The sequence below is a fragment of the Phocoena sinus genome, chromosome 1, assembly GCF_008692025.1.
Source record: "Phocoena sinus isolate mPhoSin1 chromosome 1, mPhoSin1.pri, whole genome shotgun sequence".
NCBI classification, from domain to species: domain Eukaryota; kingdom Metazoa; phylum Chordata; class Mammalia; order Artiodactyla; family Phocoenidae; genus Phocoena; species Phocoena sinus.
The window spans coordinates 55,300,355-55,326,864 of NC_045763.1; the positions used below are offsets into that span (position 1 = coordinate 55,300,355).

General features: G+C 41.9%; 1 protein-coding gene across 4 annotated transcripts in view; it reads left to right on the forward strand.

Annotated features, from left to right (window-relative positions):
• The window catches only part of ROR1 (receptor tyrosine kinase like orphan receptor 1), a 412,097-nt gene that overhangs the window by 282,782 nt on the left and 102,805 nt on the right, over window positions 1-26,510 (forward strand). For 3 of the 4 annotated variants that reach the window (XM_032629529.1, XM_032629549.1, XM_032629560.1), the window contains exons 3-4: window positions 1,926-2,213; window positions 2,873-2,903. In XM_032629529.1, coding sequence (XP_032485420.1) covers window positions 1,926-2,213; window positions 2,873-2,903 — 319 coding nt within the window. Of the gene's footprint in view, window positions 1-139; window positions 218-1,925; window positions 2,214-2,872; window positions 2,904-26,510 lie in introns of those variants that run through there. The other variant, XM_032629538.1, reaches the window with a different exon arrangement.

Genomic DNA, 26,510 nt, shown 5'->3' on the forward strand with positions numbered 1-26,510 from the left:
GCTCTAGGTCCACTGGAAGTCGAATCTTCTGCCATCTTGGACCTAGTTGTTTCTAACCAGTTTTTTGTCATGTCCTATGGCTATGTCATTCTTTTAAAGGTTGTGCCCTGCCCCCTTCCCTCCTGTTTCACCTCCATCTCAAAGCTGGACCCATGCTACAGAAAGGACAGGAAACAGGAGGTAGCCTCAAGGAGAAGGGCCTATCAGAGGATATCAGGTCAGTGAGGTACCTGGCTTCTGGAGGGAAACCATAACACCAGCCAGAACACATAGCTAAAAGTTAGACCCATTAGCCAGACAATCCTGGCTGGAGTCAGGGGAAGATCACAGCCCTGTGGGTGTGTGGATATGTGTAAACCCCAGCTCTTCTTTAAGGAAGAAGTTTGAATTCTGTCTCCCCTCCTCAGTGTGGCTCAGGCTACCAAAGCAATCGGATGGGGTGGAAAGAGCTAGGTTTTTGAGCCAGAGAGAGCTGAACCAGCCCTTGGCTCAGCTGTGTGGCCTTGGGCAAGTCACTTAACCTCTCTGATCCTAGGTCTCCTCATTGTTGAGCAGCGATGACAATTCCTCCTCCCTTGTGGGGTTATAGGACAGGTAAATACTAAAGTAAAGCCCCTGGCATATGGCAGGACTTAGAGTCTATCTGTTCTTACTACTGTACTAACCAGCTTGGCTCAGTTGAACTTTGTTTAGGTGCTAGTCTGAGCCTGAGGACACAAAGTCGTTAGTGCTAGAAGCTTTGGGCACAATGTACATCTTACTGTGTGACCACAGGGCAAGTCAGCTAATTTCTGAGACATCTCCCCTGCAGCTGGGCATCATGATACTTCCTGTGCCTTTCCTACCTCACGGGGTTATTAGAGGATAACAGGAGACAGAGTAAAAGGCATTGCACAGAAGTTGTTATTATTATAAAAATAATAGATCACTGATTAATATATATGAGTGCTTACTTTTCGCCATATACTAGTTTAAATGCCTCCCATGCCTTGCCTGATTTAATTTTAATTTTTTTTTTTTTTTTTTTGCTTTTCATCTGATTTAATTTTAATCCTCTCACAGTTTTGCCAGGTAGACGGGGTGGAGCAGGGATTCACTACTAAGGATCTTGGGGGTACTTTCGGGATACTGATGATGTTCTGTTGTTCTATATCTTGATAGGGGCATCGTTTACATGGGTACATGCATTTGTCAAGGCTCGTGGGGCTGTGCAATTAAGACTGATACATTTCATACAATATAAATTATATCTCAATTAAAAATTGAATGCATAGAATAATATATTGTAATGTGTTGCGGTTGACATGAGTAACATATTTCATTGCCTCTCACCACTTTGTCTGCCAGCAGCCTGGCCTTCATAACCCTTATTATATCATCACTGACAGGAAGATTTTCAGCATCCTTCCCAGTCTTGGGCCATGTGGATATAAATATATTGCTCCTACCTTTCCAGTTTTTCATACTTTCTCTCTTATCAAAAGTGGACAAGCTGGTAGGATCTTTGCCAGAATGTTAAGAGGGATGTCATTTCGGGATGATGTAAATTTTACTTCTTTTTCACTGTATTGTTTGAGTTTGTAACAAGAAGCATGTATTTTTTTTTTATACTCCGAAACACAAAAGCTCATCTTGTCTTGGCCGAGAAATGTATCCATGGGTACCACATTGTCATTTGAAAACTTTGGGTTTTATACCATGGTTAGTAACAAATTTCCTTCCAAGCAGCAGACTCTATGGGTAATTGTTTAGTAGTCACAGGGTCTCGGTAAAGGGATGATTTCAACCATCCCTTGTCTGTCTCCACCATGCCGCTCCTGTTCAGTCTCTCTGTGGTCTGGGGCACACAGAGTTGAGTTTGGGTTGCTTGGAGGTACTCTCCAGCAGTCTGCCCCTCTCACCTGCCTGCTTCTCCCTGTGCACAGAGTCTTACCTGGCGCTCGATGAACCGATGAATAACATCACCACGTCCCTGGGGCAGACGGCAGAACTGCACTGCAAAGTCTCTGGGAATCCGCCTCCCACTATCCGCTGGTTCAAAAACGATGCACCTGTGGTCCAGGAGCCCCGGAGGATCTCCTTTCGGGCAACCAACTATGGCTCTCGGCTACGGATTAGAAACCTCGACACCACAGACACGGGCTACTTCCAGTGCGTGGCGACGAACGGCAAGAAGGTGGTTTCTACCACTGGAGTCTTGTTTGTCAAGTTCGGTAAGCAGCTTCCTACTGGGGATGGCCTTTGGCCCTCAGCCTCCGCGGGGGTGAGGAGGTCCTGGGTGTGCCCAGCAACACAGAAGCTGGTCCTCCTGTACCCATTTTAGAAATAAGTAAACCAAGGCCCAGCATTTAAGTACTATGTTCACAGTCACCCAGCCAGTAAACTGCAGAGCAGGAGCAGGGTCCAGATAGGTCTGACCTCAGCCCCAATTCTAAGTCACCACATCAGTGAATTCTTCTCAACAAGAATGTTCCTTGTCCAGAGAAGCTGGGAAGATTTCCAGCACTCAGGCCCCTTTTCTGTCCAGCTGCCATCACAGACCCCTGCCTGCTGTTGCAATGAACGTCCTGGTACTCATTCAGCCTCCCACTGAAACTCGCTGCATCTCGTGAGGATGCCTACTCTGACTCATTTTTTAGCCCTTGTCTTAGCATTTTTCAGGCTCTGAACTGTGGGATATAGACACAGTCTCACTGGTATGTTTTTTCATAGAGGTGGTTGGGGGAGCTGGAGCAAAATAATAAATTCCAGAAAAATAAATATCACCTCGGGGTGGCTGAGAACTTTAGTCCGTAATGGCTTGACTGTCCTGATGTTCACCCTCCTATAACCCGGACTGACTGTTTCTTTTGTTTTTCTTTCATTTCTTCAGGCCCCCCTCCCACTGCAAGTCCAGGGTCCTCGTAAGTACTCAGATCTTCTTTCTTGTCTTTTTTAAGCGCTTCTCCAGAGTTGCTAGGGCAAAGGCAATGTTGTCCTCTGCTTGGGTCAAAACACTGTGTTTCCAGATTTCATTCCATTTTGCCCTGCCCTCATTCCATTTTGCTTTTTCTTTGATATGAAGATTCATAGGAGACCAGCACTGGCAGTAATCTCAAGCATGGTAATGTTGATTCTGAGCAATCAAAGCAAAAAGTCTACTTACATGTACTATTTTAAAATTAAGCTAACATTTAGTTACAATGGATTTGGTAAAATCAAACCAAAAAAATGAAACACTGCTGGCTTAGGAACCTATACTCTAGTCTTTGCTTAAAAGGATCTATTCTCCGTTTCTGCAGATATTTCTGATGCTTTAGTTATTGAACAGGTCATCTGTTGGGTGATCACTTTATTTTTATTCCCTTTAAAAAACTCAGGCAGAAGTTCTGACTCACCTAGGAGAAGAAAGCCCTGTGCCTGGATGAGAGTTACATGGAAGTTTGATTCATTTTGAGTCCCTTATTCATAGATCTCAAGATCCAGTTTCTTTAACTGACACTATTGTTGATACATTTTTCCTTTTCTGGCTAAGGGAACCTCTTCTTTCATTGTAGGAGCATTCACTTGGGATGTTTTTATTTATGTATAATTTTTATTTTGGGGGGGAGACCCATTTATTAAAACCCTTGCTCTGCAAGAAAATATATTCCATATTTTGTAGATTTCTGAAGTAAAACTTGCCAGGTTCTGCCATGAGAGCATCAAAATGCCTGGCCTTGACTAAACCAATGGCAAGTACAACAGCCGCTTAATTTGCTCTAATCCTCTCTGCGCCTCTTAATTACAGTGTGGGATATTTAAATATATTTGTGTGTTCCTGGAGGCCCAGTGGCCCACAGTCCCATTAATAAAACAGGTAACGGATAAAAATAAACATTGGCTTTCAGCCACACTGTTCTGCTATTTCTTCAGCCAATTAAAGGCAACTGTTAAGAGTCTTTAAAATCACCCAAGTGCTAACTGCATTCTACTTGCTCAGGTAGAAAATGCTGATTCATCTTGAAACAGATCAGAAGTGTGGTCACTGTGCCTTGCATTTCTTTCTCTTTTTTTAAAAATAAATTTATTTATTTATTTTTGGCTGCATTGGGTCTTCGTTGCTGTGCGCGGGCTTTCTTTTTAGTTGCGGGCTAAAAAGTAGTTTAGGGGCTACTCTTCGTTGCGGTGCACAGTCCTCTCATTACGGTGGCTTCTCTTGTTGTGGAGCACAGGCTCTAGTTTCGCGGGCTTCAGTAGTTGTGGCACGTGGGCTCAGTAGTTGTGGCTCGTGGGCTCTAGAGCGCAAGCTCAGTAGTCGTGGCACAAGGGCCCAGTTGCTCCACGGCATGTGGGATCTTCCAGGACCAGGGCACTCACCCATGTCCCCTGCATTGGCAGGCAGACTCCTAACCACTGCTCCACCAGGGAAGCCCTGCCTTGCATTTCTTAAAGTTAATCTTTTTTTTTTTTTTTTTTTTTTGATGAACTCACTTATTAGTTGATATGTGGAATCCTTTTGAAGTCTTATTTAAGCAAAGATGAAAACTTTTGTTACTGGCTGTAAAAATGCTTCCCACTCCGGTACCTTATTTGTTCCTGTTAATCTGAGTTTCAAATATTGTTGATAATCTGTATCCTAGGTTGATTAATGTGGTTCACTAGTCTGCCTTTGCTATTAAGCACTGGGCTGTTGACCTTCTAGCTGTTGTATTTGTATCAGAGTTCCTTTTTTTAGTATCAGAATTATTTTTAAACCCTTTTATGTCCTTACTTGAAGTTTTCATTCTTTCTTTGCTGCTACCTTTCTGATGAGCCCAGTCTATCTTTCATGGTTTTTAATTTCATACAAAGATAGTATTCTGAGCTGCTATCTGTGGAAAGGGTATTGAAGTTCCTTAAGGATGCTCAACCGTAGCTAAAAGTATCCTTTGATGTCAGGCAGTCTGTTTTATGTTAGCTGTCCATTTATCCATCATGTTAATCGGCAATAGCATGAAATGTACAGTTGCCATGTTTTCTTGGAGGTAGCTGCAAAAAAATACAATCAGAGTTGGAAATCCTACAGGGCCTTCTGCAGCTCAATCTTTATCCTCAGTTTGGCATTTTGATACCCTTTTCTCTCATTCCCTTAGAAACTGGCGATGTATCCTGCTTTTTTCTCCTTTCTCAGCTGCCACCACTTACCCTATCTCTAAGAGTTCCTTTCTTCCTAAGACTTACTCCCAAATGGAATGCTAGTTCCCTTCTCTATCCTCATAGCCCTCAACCAGCAGCCAAACCTCCCTACAAGGGGACAGGCAGGACGTAACAACATAATAGCCGTGGGGAATATCACCGCATTTAGGAGTGCTCTGAAAGCCTTTCGTCAAACTGCACAGTCCTTTCCCAATGCAGGAGTGAAGTGCAGTTATAAGATTGCTCTGTTTACTTGAAGGTGGCACCACAAGAGTTACTGCAAGGAAACCAAATGCAAGTTCATGACGCACCCTGACATTTGGAACAGTGAAATATATTAGGTGTATGAAACCTGGTGAGAGCTGAGTGCCCACTGAGGCCACAGGGCTATATACCCCTGGACTGGGATGGGCTTGTAGGGCCCTGGGGACTATGGCCCAGGAAGGCAAAGTATGTGAGGCACTCACCACTGCCTCTAGGGACTGCATCAGGTCCTCACATGAAGCTTCCAGGATGGCATTTTAGTTTGTAGTAGGAGCAAGTTAGAGCTGTTGGTTTGGCTTCTGTTCATAGCTGCAGGCTAGCTTTCTTCTGTCATTCCTGGGTCCTGCCCACCTCTAACAATTATCGGACCTGGGGCATGAGCACAAGTGGAGGCCCACATACCACACACGTACATATTTAAATGTTGTAAATCAAGCTAGCAAACTGCTCAGTGAAATATGTTCTGTCCTCCCACATTGACACATATACCTTCATAATGACAAAAGTTAAAAATACATGCAAAATTATGGTTTGTATATGACTGGAAGCCAGGTGCTATCAAAAATGACTACGTAACTCATTCTTCTTCATGCCTGGATATTCTGTAAAGGGGGCCAGAGATATTATATGTAATTCATAGATTGTTATGTATTAGTTCCATTAAAACTTTTTGTATTGCCTTCATTTCAGCAGAATGAATACCTAATGTTGTTCTAAACAAGATTTTCACATAGTGTGTATTCTTTTGACATTCTTTGGCTTGTAGGTGCATCACCCCATTTTCTGCTTTGATACTCGCATGGCATTCTCCCTGTGTGTGTCTCCAAATTTCCTCTTTCCATAAGGACACCAGTCATATTGTATTTGGACCCATCCCAATGACCCCTTTTAAGCATGATTACAGGGGTAACAGATTACCTCTGTAATCAAGTTACCCTGTTTCCAAATAAGATCACATTCTGAGCTGTTGGGGATTATGACTTCAACATGTCAATTTAAGGGCACACAATTGGACTCATAACATGTAATATTACAAACTTTTTCTTAGCCATGTGAAACTGTTGCAAATATACTCTCATTTGTGAGAACTTTCAGAAGCACTGATTGGAATACAAAGCAAAACAGGCAAATGGATGCTCGGTTATACTGGGAATGATAGTTTGTTGTACAAGAATCTATTGCGTTCAGACTGGGAAGAAGAATTTGACAAGTTGATTAATTTATCTTTTCTCTTACTGAAGTGCTTTTTTTTTTTTTTTTTTTTTTTTTCGTTTAAGCTACTATTTTTTTTTAACATCTTTATTGGAGTATAATTGCTTTACAGTGGTGTGTCAGTTTCTGCTTTATAACAAAGTGTATCAGTTATACATATACATATGTCCCCATATCCCCTCCCTCTTGCATGCCCCTCCCTCCCACCCCCCCATCCCACCCCTCTAGGTGGTCACAAAGCACCGAGCTGATCTCCCTGTGCTATGTGGCTGCTTCCCACTAGCTATCTATTTTACGTTTGGTAGTGTATATATGTCCATGCCACTCTCTCACTTTGTCACAGCTTACCCTTCCCCCTTCCCCCTCCCCATATCCTCAAGTCCATTCTCTAGTAGGTCTGTGTCTTTATTCCCATCTTGCCCCTAGTTTCTTCATGACCTTTTTTTTTTTTAGATTCCATATATATGTGTTAGCATACGGTATTTGTTTTTCTCTTTCTGACTTACTTCACTCTGTATGACAGACTCTAGGTACATCCACCTCACTACAAATAACTCAATTTCATTTCTTTTAATGGCTGAATAATATTCCATTGTATATATGTGCCATATCTTCTTTACCCATTCATCTGTTGATGGACACTTAGGTTGCTTCCATGTCCTGGCTATTGTAAATAGTGCTGCAATGAACTTTGTGGTACATGACTCTTTTTGAATTATGGTTTTCTCAGGGTATATGCCCAGTAGTGGGGATCATATGGAAGTTCTATTTTTAGTTTTTTATGGAACCTCCATACTGTTCTCCACAGTGGCTGTATCAATTTACATTCCCACCAACAGTGCAAGAGGGTTCCCTTTCCTCCACACCCTCTCCAGCATTTATTGTTTGTAGATTTTTTGATGATGGCCATTCTGACCTGTGTGAGATGATATCTCATTGTAGTTTTGATTTGCATTTCTCTAGTGATTAATGATGTTGAGCAATCTTTTATGTGTTTGTTGGCAATCTGTATATCTTCTTTGGAGAAATGTCTATTTAGGTCTTCTGCCCATTTTTGGATTGGGTTGTTTGTTTTTTTGTTATTGAGCTGCATGAGCTGCTTGTAAATTTTGGAGATTAATCCTTTGTCAGTTGCTTCATTTGCAAATATTTTCTCCCATTCTGAGGGTTGTCTTTTGGTCTTGTTTATGGTTTCCTTTGCTGTGCAAAAGCTTTTAAGTTTCATTAGGTCCCATTTGTTTATTTTTGGTTTTATTTCCATTTCTCTAGGAGGTGGGTCAAAAAGGATCTTGCTGTGATTTATGTCGTAGAGCATTCTGCCTCTGTTTTCCTCTAAGAGTTTGATAGTGTCTGGCCTTACATTTAGGTCTTTAATCCATTTTGAGTTTATTTTTGTGTATGGTGTTAGGGAGTGTTCTAATCTCATACTTTTACATGTATCTGTCCAGTTTTCCCAGCACCACTTATTGAAGAGGCTGTCTTTTCTCCACTGTATATTCTTGCCTCCTTTATCAAAGATAAGGTGACCTGAAGTGCTTTTGCCACTGCAACCCTTCCTGCTCTCCAAGCAGTGTCCATCACTTCCACTGGCAGTGGCACAACTCACAAATCTTCACAGTATACAATCATGGTTGTCTTCTGTTTCAAGGACATAGGGTAAGAGATGTTAGAGAAGGGATCCCTAGGACCAGAGCAGTGTTAGTCGGTCACGGGAGTGGATGTTTAAGGCTTGGATCACTGTGCCAGCACTTAGTGCCAGATCCCAGAGAGTCCCATGTGTACTCTACGCTTATTCAATTTATTTTCTATGTACTTTTTGTATGTGGGCCCGGGACAGGGGCCTTCTTCTTCTTTTTCTGTTTTTTTTAATAACCATTTTACTGAGGTATAGTTCACATGCCATAAAATTCACAATTTTAAACTATAAAATTCAGTGTTTCTAATATATTCACAGTGTGGTGTAACCTTCACTACTATCTTATTTTAGGATATTTTCACCGTCTCATAAAGAATCTCCTCCCAGTCCCTGATAACCTCTTGTCTGCTTTCTGTCTCTATGAATTTACCTGGTCTAGATAGTTCATATAAGTAGAATCATACAATATTTGTCCTTTTGTGTCTGGCTTCTTTTATCTAGCATACTGGTTTCAGGGTTCATCCATATTATTAGCATGTGTCGGTACTCCATCCTTTTTTATGGCTGAATGATGTTCCATTGTATTCCGTGTTTTGTTTATCCATTCATCTCTTGGTGGACTTTGGGGTTACTGCCACTTTTTGCCTATTCTGAATAATGCTACAATGTTCATGTACAAGTTTTTGTGGGGTGTGTGTTTTCTGTTCTCTTGAATGTATATCTAGGAATGGAATTCCAGGGGCATATGGTATTTCTATGTTTAACTTTCTGAAGAACTACAAAACTCTTTTCCAAAGGGCTGTACCATTTTATGTACCCTTTTATACTCCTACAAAGAATGTATGAAGGTTCCAATTTCTCCTATGTTCCTTCTATTTATTTTTAATTATTATAACCATCCTAGTGGATGTGCAGCTGTTATTTTCTTTCATTGTGATTTTGATTTGCGTTTTTATAATGCCTAATGATGTTGATCATCTTTTTATATGCTCATTAGCCATTTGTATGACTTCTTTGGAGAAATGGCTGTTCAAAGTCTTTGCCCATTTTTAAATTGGGTTTTTTGCCTTTTTATTCTTGAGTTGTAAGAGTTCTTCACATATTGTGGATACTGTACCCTTATCAGATATATGACTTGCCAGTATTTTCTCCCACTCTGTGGGTGTCTTTTCATTTTCTTAATAGTGTTCTTTGAAACAAAAAAGTTTTAAATTTTGATGAAGTTCAATTTATTATTATTTTTATTTGGTTGCTTGTGCTTTTGAGAAACCATTGCCTGATACAAGAGCACAAAGATTTATTCCTATCTTTTCTTCTTACTTTTATAGTTTTATTCTTATATTTAGGTTTTTGGTTCACTTTGAGTTAAATTTTGTCTATGGTATGAGGTAGGAATCCAGATTCATTCTTTTGCACATGGAAATCCAGTCTTCTCAAATCCAGTCTTTTGTGGAAAAGACTATTCTTTACCTATTGAGTTGTCTTGGCACCCTGTTAAGAACCAATTGACCATAAATGTATGTGTTTACTTCTGGACTCTCAATTCTACTCCATTGATCAATGTCAATATTCTTTATGCCAGTTCCACACAGTCTGGATTACTGCAGTTTTGTAGTAAGTTTTGAAATCAGGAAATGTGAGTCCTCTCTTTCAGTCAGTGTTCTACTGGAAAAACAGAGCCAGAGATTTATTGCAAGGAGTTGGCTTATGTGATTGTGTGGGCTTGCTAGCCAGGTCTGAAATCCATAGGGTAGGGTAGGGTGTCAGGAGGAGCAGGCTAGACTCTCCTCGCCAGGTACTCATGCTGCAATCTATACATATAATTTCCTCTTCATCAAGGAAGCCTTACTTCTGTGCTAAAGGCCTTTCAACTGATTGGCTCGAGCTCACTCATTTATGGAGGATGATTCCCTACAGTTAGTTAGCTGACTGTAGATGTTAATCGCATCTACCAAGTACCTTCACAGCAACACCTAGACTAGTGTTTGAATAACTGGGAACTGTACCTTGCCAAGTTGACACATAAAACTGACCATCACATCCTCCAAAATTGTTCTTCTTTTTGAAGATTTTTTTCCCCTATTCTGAGTTCCCTTGCATTTCCATATGAATTTTAGGGACAGCTTGTTAATTTCTGCCAAGAGGCCAGCTGGGTTTTTGATACCGATAGCATTGACTCTATAGATCAATTCGGAGAGTATTGTCATCTAAAGAATATTGAATCTTCCAGTGCATGAACGTGAGGTGTCTTTCTACTTAATTTCTTTCAATAATGTTTTGTAGATTTCAGTGTACAAGTTTTACTCTTTTATGTTAAATTTATTCCTAAATATTTTATTATTTTTCTTGCTATTGTATATGGAATTGTTTTCTTAATTTAGTTTTCAGATTATTCATTCCTACTCTGTAAAGATACAACTGATTTTTGTAAGTCGATTTTATATCTTATACCCTTACTAAACTCATTTATTAGCTCTCTGTGTATATGTGTGTGTGTGTGTGTAGCTTCCTTAGTATTTTCTATCATATGATCATGTCATCTGCAAGTAGAAACTGTTTTAGTTCTTTCTTTTCAATCTAGACGCCTTTTATTTCTTTTTCTTGTCTAATTGCTGTGACTAGAGCCTCCTGTACGATGTTAAATAGAATTCGTGAGAAGAGACATTGTCTTTTCCCTGATCTTAAGGGAAAATCTTTCATGATGCTAGCAGTGGGTTTTTTGTAGATACCTTTTATCAGGCTGAGGAAGTTCTGTCCTTTTCCTATTTTGTTGAGTATTCTTTATTATGAAAGGGTGTTGGATTTTGTCAAATGCTTTTTCTGTGTCTATTGAGATGATCACAATTTTTTGGTCCTTTATTATATATTAGTGTGGTGTACTACATCGATTAATTTTTAATGTTAAACCAAGCTTACATTCCTGGAATAATTTCCAGTTAGTCATGATGTATAATTCCTTTTTATATGTTGCTGGATTGAGTTTGCTAGTAATGTTTTTGAGAATATTTGCATCTATGTTTATAAAAGGTATTGGTCTGTAGTTTTCTTTTTGTATGATGTCTTTGTCTAATTCTGATGTCAGGATAATACTGACCTCTTAGAATGAGAAGTATTCTCTTCTATTTTTGAGGAAGAGTTTGTGAAAATTCTTCCTTAAGTATTTGGTTAAAATTTACCAGTAAAAACATTTGGGCCTGAACTTTTCTTTGTGGGAAGTTTCAAAATTACTGATTTGACTTCTTTACTTGCTATAGGTCTATTCAGGTTTTCTATTTCTTTATGAGTCAGTTTTAGTGGTTTGTGTCTTTCTAGGAATTTGTCCATTTCATCTAGATTATCTGTTGTTGGCATATAGTTGTTTATACTTTCTCTTATTTTTTTTTTTTTTTTATTATTTTTTTTTTTTGCAGTACGCTGGCCTCTCACTGTTGTGGCCTCTCCCATTGTGGAGCACAGGCTCCGGACGCGCAGGCTCAGTGGCCATGGCTCACGGGCCCAGCCGCTCCGCGGCATGTGGGATCTTCCCGGACCGGGGCACGAACCCGTGTCCCCTGCATCGGCAGGCGGACTCTCAACCACTGCGCCACCAGGGAAGCCCTCTCTTATTTTTTTAAAATTTCTGTAATATTAGTTGTGATCTTGCTCCTTTCATACCTAATTTTAGTAACTTGTATTTTCTTTTTTTCTTGGTGAAACTAGCTAGTCTAGCTAAAGGTTTGTCAATTTTATCAATCTTTTCAAAGAACTGCCCTTTGTTGAAAGCTGGGCATTTAAATAGTGTAATGTGGCAACTCTAGAAATCAGATCACCTCCCTTCTCATGTTGCTGTGTGTTGTTGTTGTTCCTGTTTGTTTAGTGACTTTCCTGGAATAATTCTGAAGAGTCTATATTACCCCATCATGTGTGGCTACTGAAGTCTCTGCTCAGTTAGCTCAGTGATCAGCTAACAACTGGACAGAGATTTCTTTAAACCCATGTCTCCCATCCTTTGCCGAGGGGCCCCATGTGTGTTTGGGGGGATTACCCTTAGCACTCCAGCAGTTTATAATTCTGCCTTTGCTTTCATTTCCTTCTTGAGCATGGCCTCAAAGTTAGCCAGGGCTTTCTCAGGTCTTTCCTGGGCATGCACACAACCCCTCACATGAGTGCATCCTCTACATCCCCAGGAATATGTCAGAGGTTTTCAAAACCTGCCTATAAACATCTCATTCCTTAGATCCTCCCTTTGAGCTTTTGAGCTTTTTGGCCAGGCTCTTCTTTTCCCCAACTGGTATTGTTACCCCAGACAACTATGAGTTTTTTTCAACAAATGTCCTGGAGCTAGGGCCTTCCCACCAAGAAGCTCTGAGTCCAGTCAAAAGAAATAATCAAGCCCTGTGAATGGGGCTTCTCCACAATGCTGCTGGACAGGGCAAGTCATGCCGGTTCTCTGGAGATGTGGCTTTTGAGGCGCTCCAACCCATCTGCCTCCTCCAGTGACTGCTAGGCTGCTGGCCTTCACAGCTGCTGTTGGGGGGAAGCTGCTGCTTTTCAAGGCTACTGTGGAACTCAGATAAGGGAGATGAGAATAGGGCAAGTTAAAATTCCATAGGGCTCTGATCTTACCAAATTTAAGTGTTTTTTCTTGAATAAATGCTCCTCAGAGTATTACAAGCCTTTGGCTAATTTCCAGAGTTAGGAAAATGTTGATTTTTCACAATTTTTTTTGCCACTATTGATGCTTTTATGGAGGAACAGATTTTTGGAGGTCCTTACTCTGTCATTCCATATTCCTGCCTTCACTTGGGCATCTTATTGATGTCACGGACAATACAGGGTGGGTGCTGTCTTAGGAGTCCAGTGAGGCCCCAGGGTATGTTCCATTTGATGACAGCTTCCCTTTGTTGAATTTCTTCCCCCAGTAAGGCAACGGATGGGATTTTTTTACATACAACACCTCTCTGCCCCAAAACAGCTCTCCAGGGAAGATGTTTGGAGCCCCATATTATTGAAAAGGCTCACAGAAGTTAAATGGCTTTAATTCGACCTAGTTCATATTTGACTTCTTCAGTTTTAATCTTTTGGGATCATTAAATTTATTAGTTGACCCCACTGAGGCCTGGGGAGCACCAATACGGTATCACTCATGTTTGCCTGAGGTCTCCTGGTATATATCTTGAGCCTTCTAACAGGCAAACAGATCCAATACAGCAAGCACTAAGCATTAGTTCAGTCCAACAAATAGTTATCAGTCACCCACAAAATGCCAGGCTCTTGTCCAAGCTCTGTGGAAACTACAAAGACCAAGCTTTTCCCTGCAACTGCTTAGCCAGTGTGTTGGGGCCTTCCACTGCCTCAGCAAGCGCTTCTGACCCCTCCAACCCCTCTTCCCCATCTCCCCTGCCACCCTCCTCTCCGCCACTCTCATATCCCATTTGAATTTCGTACTAAGGCCGCTTAACCTTCTTCCGCCCTTGTCTCCTACAGGCGATTTCTCATCACAGAAACCAGAGTAGCTTTTAAAAATGACTTCTGCCCTATTAGGCCCCTCTCCCCCCAGGAATCCCCATTTGGATTGATTCCCAACTTCTTGCCCTGATGTGTAAGGCTCCCTGCCTCCCTCTGTGGCCTCCCACCTCTGACATTCAACTCCAGCCACGCTGGCTGTGGTTCTGTTCCTTGGACTCTCCAGGCGTGTTCTGCAGGTCCTAGTATTTCTGTGTTACCCCTTCTCTCTACTTGGAAGGCTTTGTTCCAAGATCTTGGCATGACTCGCTCCTTCTTGTCATTCAGTGCTCATCTAAAATGTCACCTCCTCAGAAATGACCCTTGAATCTGAAGCAGCCCCAGGCATTTTCTATCATATAACCCTGCTTCATTTATATCAGAGTTTTTATCACTACCTAACATTTTCTTTTTTTATTTATTTGTTTGTCTACAAACTAAGCTTCATGAGGTCAGGGCACTGGCTGCTTCATGTACCAGTCTATCCCAGTCCTAGAACATAGCCAGCATTCAGAAAATAGTCACTAAAAAAAAAAAGGGGGAGGGGGGTGGGGAGAAAAACAACATGTAAGCATCCTTTTCTACAAGGTGGCGATAACAGTACCTATCCTATAGGATTGTCATTGGCAGTAATGAGACTATGACTATAGAGTACTTAACACCTAGTAGAACTCAATAAGTATTCCTCCAATGAGTGAGATAATATTTGTTGACTGACTGACTATACTGTTCCACTATCTTCTGACACATGAAAAATCCCAGCATGGGGCCTGGTAGATAATTAAAGTGCAATGAATTTAAGTTATATTTCTTTTCTTTAATCCTGTCAGGTCTCCTGCAGAATCAGTCTGTAGAAAGATCATGATTTTAAAAAAAGTATCTCATAGAGTTGTTGTAAAGGTTAAATAATAAGATGATGTGTGTAACGTAGGTAGCACTGTACCTGGCGCATATTAGAAGCTTCATAATATTGACTGATGTCACCATCATCATCACTGCTATTTTAGCAAAGAGGCTATGCCTTCTTTCCAGCTAGAGTCCCTCTGGGTCATAGATCCTGTTGTGAACACCAACCAGGGACCTTGAAGCCTTTATTCCCTTGCCTCTCGTTGGCCTTTGGCTTAAGTCCCTTTCTGCAGAAAGACAAAGTGACCAGCTTTTGATGAATTTTTCCTTCTCTTATCTCAGCCACAGTGAAGAAGTGTAGCTGGGTGCCTGCCCAGCCCAGGAAGTGTTAATGTAATTTTTAATTCAAGATAAACTTAAGGCTAACTTTCAACACAGTTACTCAGGCGGTTTAAAGATGGAGGTGCCCTGCAGAGGGGAGACAGGGAAGTCCCTCAGCAGCTGGCCCAGGACACAGGGGGCCATGGCTCCAAGTGAAGTAGCTAACCTCCATCTCTTCATCAAACCGCTTGAGACACAGTGCTCTGCAGAGAAGGGCCAGAGGGAGGGAATGTGGAGAGATTAGATAAGAAGGATTTACCGATCCCACTGGGGGATGGATCCAAAAGTACAGAAGGTTGAGAAGCCAAGCTCTTATATCCCAATCCACCCCCATCACTCAACAATTCCACTGTATGACTAAGGTGTGGAAAGCTTCCAATTAGAACGATACTTGTGAACATTGGCAAAGTGTATCTGTGTGTGCAGGGCACATTTAAAGGGAGAAGAGGGAAGATAAGTCCTTGCTTTCTAGGAGCACATGCTCTGAAATGAGCTTCTCAGTCTACGTGTTAGTCATAAATGTATCCCCACACCTAACACAGCACCTAGCACATAGTAGGTGCTCAACAAATGTGTATTAAATTGAATATCTAAGAGTCTCTGTTCTGAAATACTTTCTCCACATATGGCAAGGTTTTATTAATTTGCTTGACACATTTTTATCTAGTTCCTTCTATGTTCCAGTCTTCTGATTCCTAGAAGCTGTTTTTAAGTCATACAAGTGGATGCCAGGCAACAAAACCAATCTAAAAGTCCTCATTCAACATGATTTATACTTTCCTTTCCTGTATTCATGAGCTCTAATAATCAGCTTCTGCTATAAGTTACAGAGCAAGTACCTTTCTCAAGAAATAGTAAACATCTCTACCGCAATTCTGGCTGTGGGTGAACAGGAAGCCCCAGAGGAATCAGAGTGTGGTTTCGAGCACTACTTCTTAAATTACTGTGCTTTAATTTCATGGAAATTCTTAAATTAATTTACTTCTTAAATTAATGTAGTGTAGATGTAAGTCACCTGGGGTCTTGTTAAAATGTAGATTCAAAAGGTGTGGGTCCAGGGGCTTCCCTGGTGGCGAGTGGTTGAGAGTCCGCCTGCCGATGCAGGGGACAAGGGTTTGTGCCCCGGTCCGGGAAGATCCCACGTGCCGCGGAGCGGCTGGGCCCGTGAGCCATGGCCACTGAGCCTGCGCGTCCGGAGCCTGTGCTCCGCGACGGGAGAGGCCACAGCAGTGAGAGGCCCACGTACCGCAAAAAATAAAAAAGGTGTAGGTCTGGGGTGGGGCCTGAGGTTCTGCATTGCTAGCAGGCTCCTAGCAGGTACAGGTTCTGGTGCTGCTGGTCCACAATCTTTGAGAAGCAAGGGTCTAGAGAAAAGGCAGCTGTCTGGATTCTAGTCCTTTCTGTGTCATTCACTAACCAGTGACCTTAGAACGCTTACCTCCTTTGGGCCTCAGTTTCTTTATTTGCAAACTGAAGAACCTGAGTTCAGTGTGATCCAAGAGTTCTTCTAATGCTTAATTTTATGGCTCATTGGCTCAATTTGCTGTTTCCTTTATTATAGCAAGATGTCTTCGAGTTCTGAATGTCATGCAGTTTGCTCTTGCGTTCTCTTTCTCCGCTTTGAGGTGTTAATTGTCCTCTTTTTATCTGACATGTACATCCATCCTGCCCATTCCAAGCATGATGGTGTATAGTTAGATCAATCAGTGAGAATGATTTTGCAGAGAACTTCCACATAGGAACTCTCACCATCACCACCACCAGATTCTGCAGTGGTGTGATATTGTGCCCTTCTGGGTGAAGAGGAAATAACTATTCGTTCTGCTGGTCAGTAGCAGGCTCTGCTCGCCTCGGTTAAATAGAGCAGCATTTTCCTGCCGTATTTCTTCACTAGGCTCCTGCCTTGAGGGCTGAGTTCCTCTGCTTAAAGTTAAGCAAGGGGATCACAGCAGGAAACAGTGTGATGTAGTATTGGAGACAGCCCTCTGGTGTCTTCACACGGGCATTTTTTTTTTTTTGCGGTACGCGGGCCTCTCACTGTTGCGGCCTCTCCCGTTGCAGAGGACAGGCTCCGGATGCGCAGGCTCGTCGGCCATGGCTCACGGGCCCAGCCGCTCTGCGGCATGTGGGATCTTCCCGGACCGGGGCACGAACCCGTGTCCCCTGCATCGGCAGGCGGACTCTCAACCACTGTGCCACCAGGGAAGCCCCACGTGGGCATTTTTAAAGCACTGATCAGATGACCTTGTTGCCTGACTGGCAGGCCCTGAAGGCTCATAGGAAAATAAGGACACTGGTTTGCATGTGTGACTTGTGAATACAGGGTCATTACTGATTCATATACTCATAGAGCTTTACAAGAGAAACAACCAAATCTTACAACAAACACAATAAATGAAATGTGATGAATAATCTTGACTCTGCTAAAGGTTGATGATGCTACTCAAAGATCAGCAACAGATAGAAGCTGCAGCCATGCCTAGACTGGCAGGACAAAGGGTAGAGGCAGTTTTACCGGAGCCTGGGAATAGGGTCATCTGTGAAGGTCGAGATATTGGCAAGCCTGTCCCGTGGGCACTGGGGCTCCCCCTGATCTCCCAGGGCAGAAAGAAGGGGGAAGGCAACTTGGCTTCTCCCTTCCTCCCCACTTCCAAATGCCAGCTAGTGCCTCCCATTAGGGGAACTCTACAAGAAGCCAGCTGACACAGGAAGCCTGAGAATTGCAGCCTGCAGAGGTCACCTCCCTTGTGCATGCTGAGCTGAGCAGGGGAAGGGCGAGGAATGAATCTGAGGGCACATAGCACCAACATTAATACCCCAGATTGATTTCCATGCCACTGGAAAGCTGGGGTGGAGGCAGGCTAGGAGGCAACTCTGAGTCAAAGATAGCATATTCAAAGTTGCTGTCCCTGCGTGATCTTTGGGTGGAACCATCCAGTGGACAGTTTGGGTTGTGGAACTGGGACCTGGGATAGAAATCAGGACCGAAGGGGTAGGCGTGGTAGTCATTTTGCCTAAGTTGATGGGCAAAGCTTTGCAGGGGGTGAAATTCCCAAGAGAGATTGTAAAAATGAACAAGAATAAGAAGACCCCTTACATTTGTATGACTGTAATTTTCAGAACCTTTTTTCCTATGTCTTTTGACCTTACAGCCATCCAATAGCTTTGACAGCATAGCCTGGTGCTCTACTTTCCTGCCTAGAAATATAGACAAATTGAAAAATGATCATGTCTGTGCTTTTTCTTATCATAGTAAGTTCTTTTAAATTGTGTAGAGAGGTGCTCAGAGTCTAGACCTCAATGTTTATGAACTCTTGGAGGCTAAAAACAGAGACAGAAAACTTGTAGAAATTTGCTTCTTGGGACTCTACAGACAGAATTTGCTAATAACTGGGGTAAACACGTACTGAGTGCTATTCTGTTGAAGAAACTATTGCTCTGACTGAACTTTCTCTGAACTTACAACATCCTTCTCATGATTTACTGACTTCTGAACATTAACACTTAGGTCTCTGAAGAGGGTATAAAGAATTGTTTTCAGTTAAACAAAAATAAAACAAAACCAACAACAGCAAAAAAAAAAAAAAAAAGAGTGCTATTCTGTGCCAGGCATCTTTCTAAAACCTTGCATGAGGATGCACTCATCAAATCCTTTGGTGTAGGCATTATTAGTTCCCCATTATACAGATTAAGTAACTCACTGTGTCTTAGTTAGTCCAGGCTGATGTAACAAAGTACCATAGACTGGGTGCTCTTTAAGCAACAGAAGTCTATTTCTTACAGCTCTGGAGGCTGGAAGTCCGAGATCTATTGATAGTTGCTAACATGGTCGGGTTCCGGTGAGAGCTCTTTTGCAGGTTGAAGACTGCTGTCTTCTTGTTGTATCCTCCTATGGTGGAAAGAGAGCAAGAGAGCTCTCTGGAGTCCCTTTTGTAAGGGCACTAATTCTATTCATGAGGGCTTCACTCTCATGGCTTAATTACCTCCCCAAAGCCTTACCTTCTAATAACATCCCTTTGGAGGTTAGATTCCAACACATGAATTTTGCCAGGACGCAAACATTCAGGCAATGCACTCACTCAAGGAGACACAGCTAGCACAGGATGAAGCCTCACTCTGAGACCAGGCAAGTGGACCCCAGGGCTCAGGCTTTAGCCAGTCAACTATATGCCTCCTCTGTGGGGAGACAATCCGTTGATGAACTCTTACATGAATCACACATTAGCTACCTGACGTGTCTGACTGCTAAAAGGACTCCCGGCACTCAGTTTACCCTCATGAAACAGTCATTACAGGCAAGGGATACAGCACAACAACAGCAGGATGTGGATATGCAATGCAGGGGGTCCAGAGATCTCAGGCATAAGTTTTGTCTTACAGCTGGTTGCACAGGACACCCTTTGTCTCAAGATCTCAAACCTCTACTGGCCTGCATGTGAAGCACCTGGGTATCAAGAAGCCCAAAGTCAGCTCATCGTAGAGGTCGTTTCTTAGTGAGCTGGTCACATAGGCACATTCCAGTCACGTGACACAACTCAACCGATGAAACCCCAAGACCCCACTGAAACCAGGTGCAAATCATAAATCCAATTATTTTTACTAAATGATGCTGACAGGCCAATATACCCTGCCCTAAGTTGAACTCATGGTTACAGACCATCATTTATCTTTAGTAAATACATTCCATAGTGATTGCCAGTGGTTGGTAGCTTTAGAAGATTAGCCGGGATCAATTCAGACCAGCTGAGATTAACCCATGCTCTCCAACCCTCTTGGCTTTGCTTAGTGCATAAGTCAGGAACCTACTGCTACAACTTGGACAATGGTGAAGTAACCTAAATGTGAATGCTTGCCATTGGGATGGGAATTATTCTATAGAGAATGGAAAAGCCATCATTGGTCAGTTCTTACAAACATCTGTTACTTCAGCAGATGGCCTAGTATTTCTGTAGCCAACTTCTAATGTCCCTACCCTTTGCTGAGTATTGCAAGACTGTACCAGGTAGCCGTTCTGTGTGCTTGCATGAAACCCTAGCTTTGTCTCAAGGCCATTAGAATATAATATGATGAGTGCTGTGATATTTATCTGTGTCTCTAGAGCAATGCTGCCCATCAGAAACATAATGCAAGTTATATATGTAATTTTAAACTTACTAGTAGCCACATTTAAAAAAATGTTTAAAAGAAACAAATGAAATTAAATTTAATAAATAAGTTATTCATCCAACATGTCCAAAATATTGTAATTTCAACATGAAATCAGTATAAAAATCATTAATGAAACATTTTGCATTCTTTTTTCTAAATTTTCAAACTCTAGTGTGTAACTTATATTTGCAACCCATCTTAATTTGGATACTAAATTTTCATCAGAAATACTTGATCTGGGGAATTCCCTGCCGTCCAGTGGTTAGGACTCCGTGCTTTCACTGCCAGGGGCACGGGTTCAATCCCTGGTTGAGGAACTAAGATCCTGCAAGTTTACGCTTTATAAAATTAACAATTAAAACCATAGATTCACATTCCCAAGTTGTTCCAAATATGCTCAGTTTTCCAATAACCAAATTTAATAACCAATAACCAAATCAAATCCAATAACCAAAAATATCATTTTTCCTTAATATTCACATCCACATTAAAAAACTGGCTTATCATTTTTAGAAGAAATGATTTGACTTTGAACCATAAGGATATCAGTTTCTAAACTATGTCTATCCACATTAAGTAAATTCACTAAATCTTATATCAGCTCAGTATTAATAATATTGAATTCAAAGGTGTAGTTATGCAACTCTAAATTTATCAATACCAACAAAGCATTCTTCAAATTTTTCTTGTAGTTTTTGCAGTAAATTTATAAAACTCTGTCAATTACAATTAAAATATTCTGCATATCAATTCATGTTAAATATATAAAAATCATGATTGTTGATTTGTATTATGAAAAGTCTCATTTACAACATGCATTCTCATACTTGACTACTTAGGTTGCAATAAGCTTTTCCTTTCCTTGGAGATGCAAGTTTAGCTTGTTCACATCCAATGTGGCATCAGCAAAAAATGTAAATCATTCTGCCACTTTCTTGTCTCTGATTATTGAGTATTTGGCAAGCATCCCTTAAATTTCAAGAAAGTCTTGAATTGGAGTTAACAGCAAAGTAAATCTTTGTAAAATTCTTCCAAAATTCAATCAACAAGCACTGGCAATGAACACCAGATCATTACATTGATTGCCTTTAATTTCTTTCACCATTTCTGTAAACTGGCAATGATTCCATTTGCATGTATATATGAAACAATTTTAACAACAATTGTATGATGATGCTTTTCATAGAGTCTGCTTAACAAAACAGCACAGATATTTTCAATATGTTTCAAACAGAACTAAGCAATAAGGAAACCACCAGTCATTTTAAGATTCCACTAAGTCTAAATTTTTGACCTAACAGCTGGAATACCATCCATCGTGGGAGAAACTAATTTCTTCATGCATAGCTAAAATTCTTTGACAAATGTAAAAGATTATAAACTACCTACTCCAGGAGTTCCATTTTATGGGCTACAAATTGACATTTCTTTGCGAATATGGAAGTCATTTAAAGTAAAATGCACCCGAAGTATTAATTGGCCAGTTTTATAACTTTCGACTCATCTAAAGCAAAAGAAAAGTTCCTAGAATTTTTCAAGTTATGAGTCAATTTGTCTTTGACTTTGTTAGAAAAGTTTTACATTCTACAGCCTACCCATAACTAAAACAAAGTGGTTTTATACTCTCTCCACCTCAAAGTGGTTTCATAATTTGGCCAAAGTCACAACTCAGATTCTGTTAAAACTGTGTAAAAGGGCTTCCCTGGTGGCGCAGTGGTTGAGAGTCCGCCTGCCGATGCAGGGGACATGGGTTCGTGCCCCGGTCCGCGAAGATCCCACATGCCGCGGAGCGGCTGGGCCCGTGAGCCATAGCCACTGAGCCTGCGCGTCCGGAGCCTGTGCTCTGCAACGGGAGAGGCCACAGCAGTGAGAGGCCCGCGTACCGCAAAAACAAAAAAACAAAAACTGTGTAAAAAAAACTTCTGTACAACATTTAATTCTGACTTCAGGTGACCAGTTGCATTGATTCTTTTTTGACTGTTGAGAGGGACCTATTTTAAAATCAAAATCACTGTGTAATTGCTGAAAATGCCTCATTAATATTGTCTACTTTATTATCTTTAATTTTTTAACACAATAAACAACTTTTTTTGTTTGGCTTTGCACAGTTGGCATTCATCATGAAATTTGCAACATACTTTATTTCAGTCTCTTTTCCCCATTACTGTTCTGGTCTCAGTCCTATCTTCCAAATCACTACTCAGTTCTGCATCAGTAGTGTACCTTCATTTTAAACTTCAAAATTTGTCTGTAGTTATTTTTTAACTAGAAAAATAAATTAACTATATTATAATGAAAATAATAGTATTTGAAATTAGTCACCAACTATGATTTACATAGGTTTCACCATAATTCATGCTCTCTGCATAAAATACTCAAAACAAGCAAATTACATTGTTACATAGTGTACAGAAAAAAATCATCTGAAATTACTCTGGTTTTACCTTATAGATTGGTGATGTGTTAATATGGAACGTTGGAAGCAATGTACTTGCTTGACACATGAAACATAGTAAAAGAATAAAATCTTAGGTGATACAGCAGTTAAAGTAAAATGTAGTCCTACCAGAACAAATAAAGTTGTGTTTAACAGAAAAATATTTTACACTGCTTCAGTTTTTAATTAAAATTAATTAAAATTGAATGCAATTAAAATTCCATTTTCTCAACTGCATTAGCCATATTTTAACTGTTCAATGGCCACATGTGTTTTGTGGCCACCATATTGGACAGTGCAGCTCTAGAGTCTACACAGATCATCAACTCTGGCAGCAGCGAACTTGTTTACCTTGTTCACTCTTTATTCCCAGTGCACAGTAGGAGTTGAGTAATAACTTGTTCCATTAAAATGAAATAATGGGTTAAGCACAGTGACTGGCACTTAGTAGGCATTTGTTGAAGTGCTGATTGAATAAATGATGTGCCCTTTACTCATTCATTTACCAGTGACCTGGACCCAGGCAGTCTCTCTAAGCCTACTCTGCCCAGGTGACCCAAAAAGTCAGTGAACAATCACACCGTGGCCTCATTCCAAACAGTCCTGAAAACACCATCTTACTAGTGTTGTCCAGCCTATTTATTTCATTGAATTCAGGGGAAAAATCAAGAAGTTAGCATTTCTAACCCTGATAAAGCACTCTGATGGTTAGAGCATGGGGAGATTTGATATTTGGGAGCAAAATGAGAAGCGTTCTGTTAAACTTGGGGACTGGATAATGTTCCAGCTTTGGGGTTAGAAAGATGTTTCAGGCATCTTCCAGCACAGAGCACCACCCCAGTCCCCACTGCATCCCCTCTCAGTTCTGTTTGAGAGAGACTTTCCTTGGTAAAAACACTACAGAACTCACCACTTCTCCAGAGTAATATTTGTTTGAGTCAGTTTTCTGTTTAGGGCTAAAAATAGAAACTCAAATATTGAGAGCGGCAGTCGGACAGGATTTCAGATCAGCATTCGGCAGGCTACATTGTCTCTTGGATTAAAAACAAATTATATGTATATATGATTGTTTGGGTGATCATTCCTGATTAAAGAGAAAGGGTAAATTACAAAGAGAAGCACTACGAAGTCTCAGAGTAAAATGTTATTCTTTTAGATTAGGGTTAACTGTGAAACAGTCCACCTCGCTGGCAGGCAGATCCTGCAGAAGGTCAGGACAATGACATCTGCAGCCAGCACCACGTGGGGGCCGAGGGGACCACGGCTTGGAGTGGGTTCCTGGCTCAACTTCCGAATGGCTGTGGGTACCTGGCTCTCCTGGGGAATCTTCCTTGTTTTTTTGTTGTTGTTGTTGTTGTTGTTTTTGCGGTACTCGGGCCTCTCACTGTTGTGGTCTCTCCCGTTGCGGAGCACAGGCTCCGGACGCGCAAGCTCGGCGGCCATGGCTCACGGGCCTAGCCACTCTGCGGCATGTGGGATCTTCTCAGACCAGGGCACGAACCCGCATCCCCTGCATCGGCAGGCGGACTCTCAACCACTGCGCCACCAGGGAAGCCCGTTCCTTGCTTTTATTATCATTACCATTACAAAATATACATAACACTAAATTTACCATTTTAACCATTTTTAAGTGTACAGTTCAGTGGCACTTAGTATATTCACAGTGTTGCACAATCATCGCTGCTATCTAATTTCAGAACATTTTCGTCACCCCAAAGGGAAACTCTGTACCCATTAAGCACTCACTCTCCGTCTCCCCCTGCCCTCAGCCTCTGACAACCACAAGTCCGCTTTCTGTCTCCCTGGATTTGCCTCTTCTGGACATTTTATATAAATGGAATCATGCAGGATGAAGCCTTTTCTGTCTGTCTTCTTTCATTTAAGCATGTTTTTAAGGTTCATCCATGGTGTAGCCTGCATCTTGTATTTTAATGGCCTTGGGAGACTACCTGGCATAGTTACAAGAGGCCTGGCATAGGAGCTCTGCGGACCTGGGTTTGAATCCCAGGCCTGCCCTGAGCTTTGGTTTCTTGAGCTACAGAATAAGAATGTCCTGAGATGTCCGCCTTGGGAGTCCTTGGGAGGGTTCGTTTGTTAATATTGCTAATTCAGCAAATATTAATGGAGCAACTGCTGTGTGCCAGGCCAAGGCTTTGGGAACACATTGGCAAGCAGTACCAGGCAAGTTCTTTGTCCTAATGGAACTTGGTTCTAGTAGAAGACTGGCAACAAACACAGAAGCATGTAAGTTAAATAGGAAGAATATTGAGTGATGTGCAATTTTCTGGGGGTAGGAAAGGGGCTGCTTTCACAGCTTGGTGAGCAAAAGTTTTCCCCCAAGGAGTTGGCATTTAAGCTGACATCTAATGAATGGGACGAGCCAGCCTTGAGAAGAGTTGGGGAAAGAGAGACTATCCTAAGCAAAAGCACAGCAAGAGGAAAGGCCCTGGAGTGGGAAAGGATTTGGCACAATCGTGGAACGGAAAGAAGGTCAATGTGGCTGAAATTGGGTGAGTAGGGGTGGAAGGAGTGACGTGAGGTTGGAAAGGTAAGTAGGAGCTGAGTCTTGCGGTGCGACGTGGACATCTAAATCCAAGAGTGACTGAAGCCGTGGGAGGCTTTAGCTGAAGGAGTGGCATGTTCTAACTTATAACCGGAGGAGTACCCTGGCAGCTGTGTGGAGGCTGAGGCAGGTACGAGCAGGAGCTGGAAGGCTAGTAAGGAGGCTGCTGTGTTAGTCCCTATGGGAAAAATAGGTGGTTTGGTGACTTGGTCTAGGATGGAAGTAGGTAGGTTGTAAAGAACTAAAAAGATCTGAGATGGCCTAGAGAAGAGGGAAGTGTAAAAGATTAAGTTCAATAAATAAAAGTAAACTGAATGAAATCAAAGGAGAAAATGCATGCAAAATGCCAGTGCCTAGGACAGAGCTGGTATTTAACTCATGCCCCCTTCCCCACCCCACCCCACCCCACCTTCACACCCCCCCATGCACATACTCATAAACTTTGGTGGCTTTTTAAAATTTATTTATTACTTTTGGCTGCATTGGGTCTTCAATGCTGCATGCGGGCTTTCTCTAGTTGTGGCGAGGTGGGGCTACTCTTCGTTGAAGTGTACAGGCTTCTCATTGCGGTGGCTTCTCTTGTTGCGGAGCACGGGCTGTAAGTGCGCGGGCTTCAGTAGTTGTGGCATGCAGGCTCTAGAGCACAGGCTCAGTAGTTGTGGCACACGGGCTTAGTTGTTCCACGGCACGTGGGATCTTCCCGCACCAGGGCTCGAACCCATGTCCCCTGCATTGGCAGGTGGATTCTTAACAACTGTGCCACCAGGGAAACCCAACCTTGGTGGCTCTTTGATGAAGTATACTATGGGCCTCATCCTCACCTGGATTTTTCCGTCATCAGGGATGAGTGGTGACTGCAGGGAGAGCGGCATGGATGTGTCTCTGGCTTTCATAGGAAAATCATCTTTGTGTCCTCTACCACTGGCACAGAGAGGGCATTTGATGAATATCTAAACAATCAACTGGGGAGTCACAGACACTCCAACACTGCCTGGCTCAGAGCAGAGAAACTTCTGGGGATGCAGACTAACCTGTGAGGTTTTCTGTTCCGTAAAAATGGGGATCGTCATAGCATCTACTCAAGGGATTTTGCAGATTAAGTGTGATAATGTGTGTGAATCATTGCACACAGTGCCTGGCCCATAACAAACCCTCAATGGAAGTTTGCTATTATCCCAGTTATTAAGGGTTTGCTTCCTGTGGATTCTTCATTAGGGTTGTTGAACGTAAATGGCCATAGAGACTCTCTTTGGGGCCCTGGATTAAGTGGGGAATATGGGCCAGTCTCTAGGAAAGCAGGGCTCTGGTGCAGGAGCCTGACCGTGCTCTCCTATGCTCACTGGCCCCGGGAGGCGTGAAAGTGGAATTAATAAAGTGCCGTAGGTTTACTGCCGGTTCCTTTA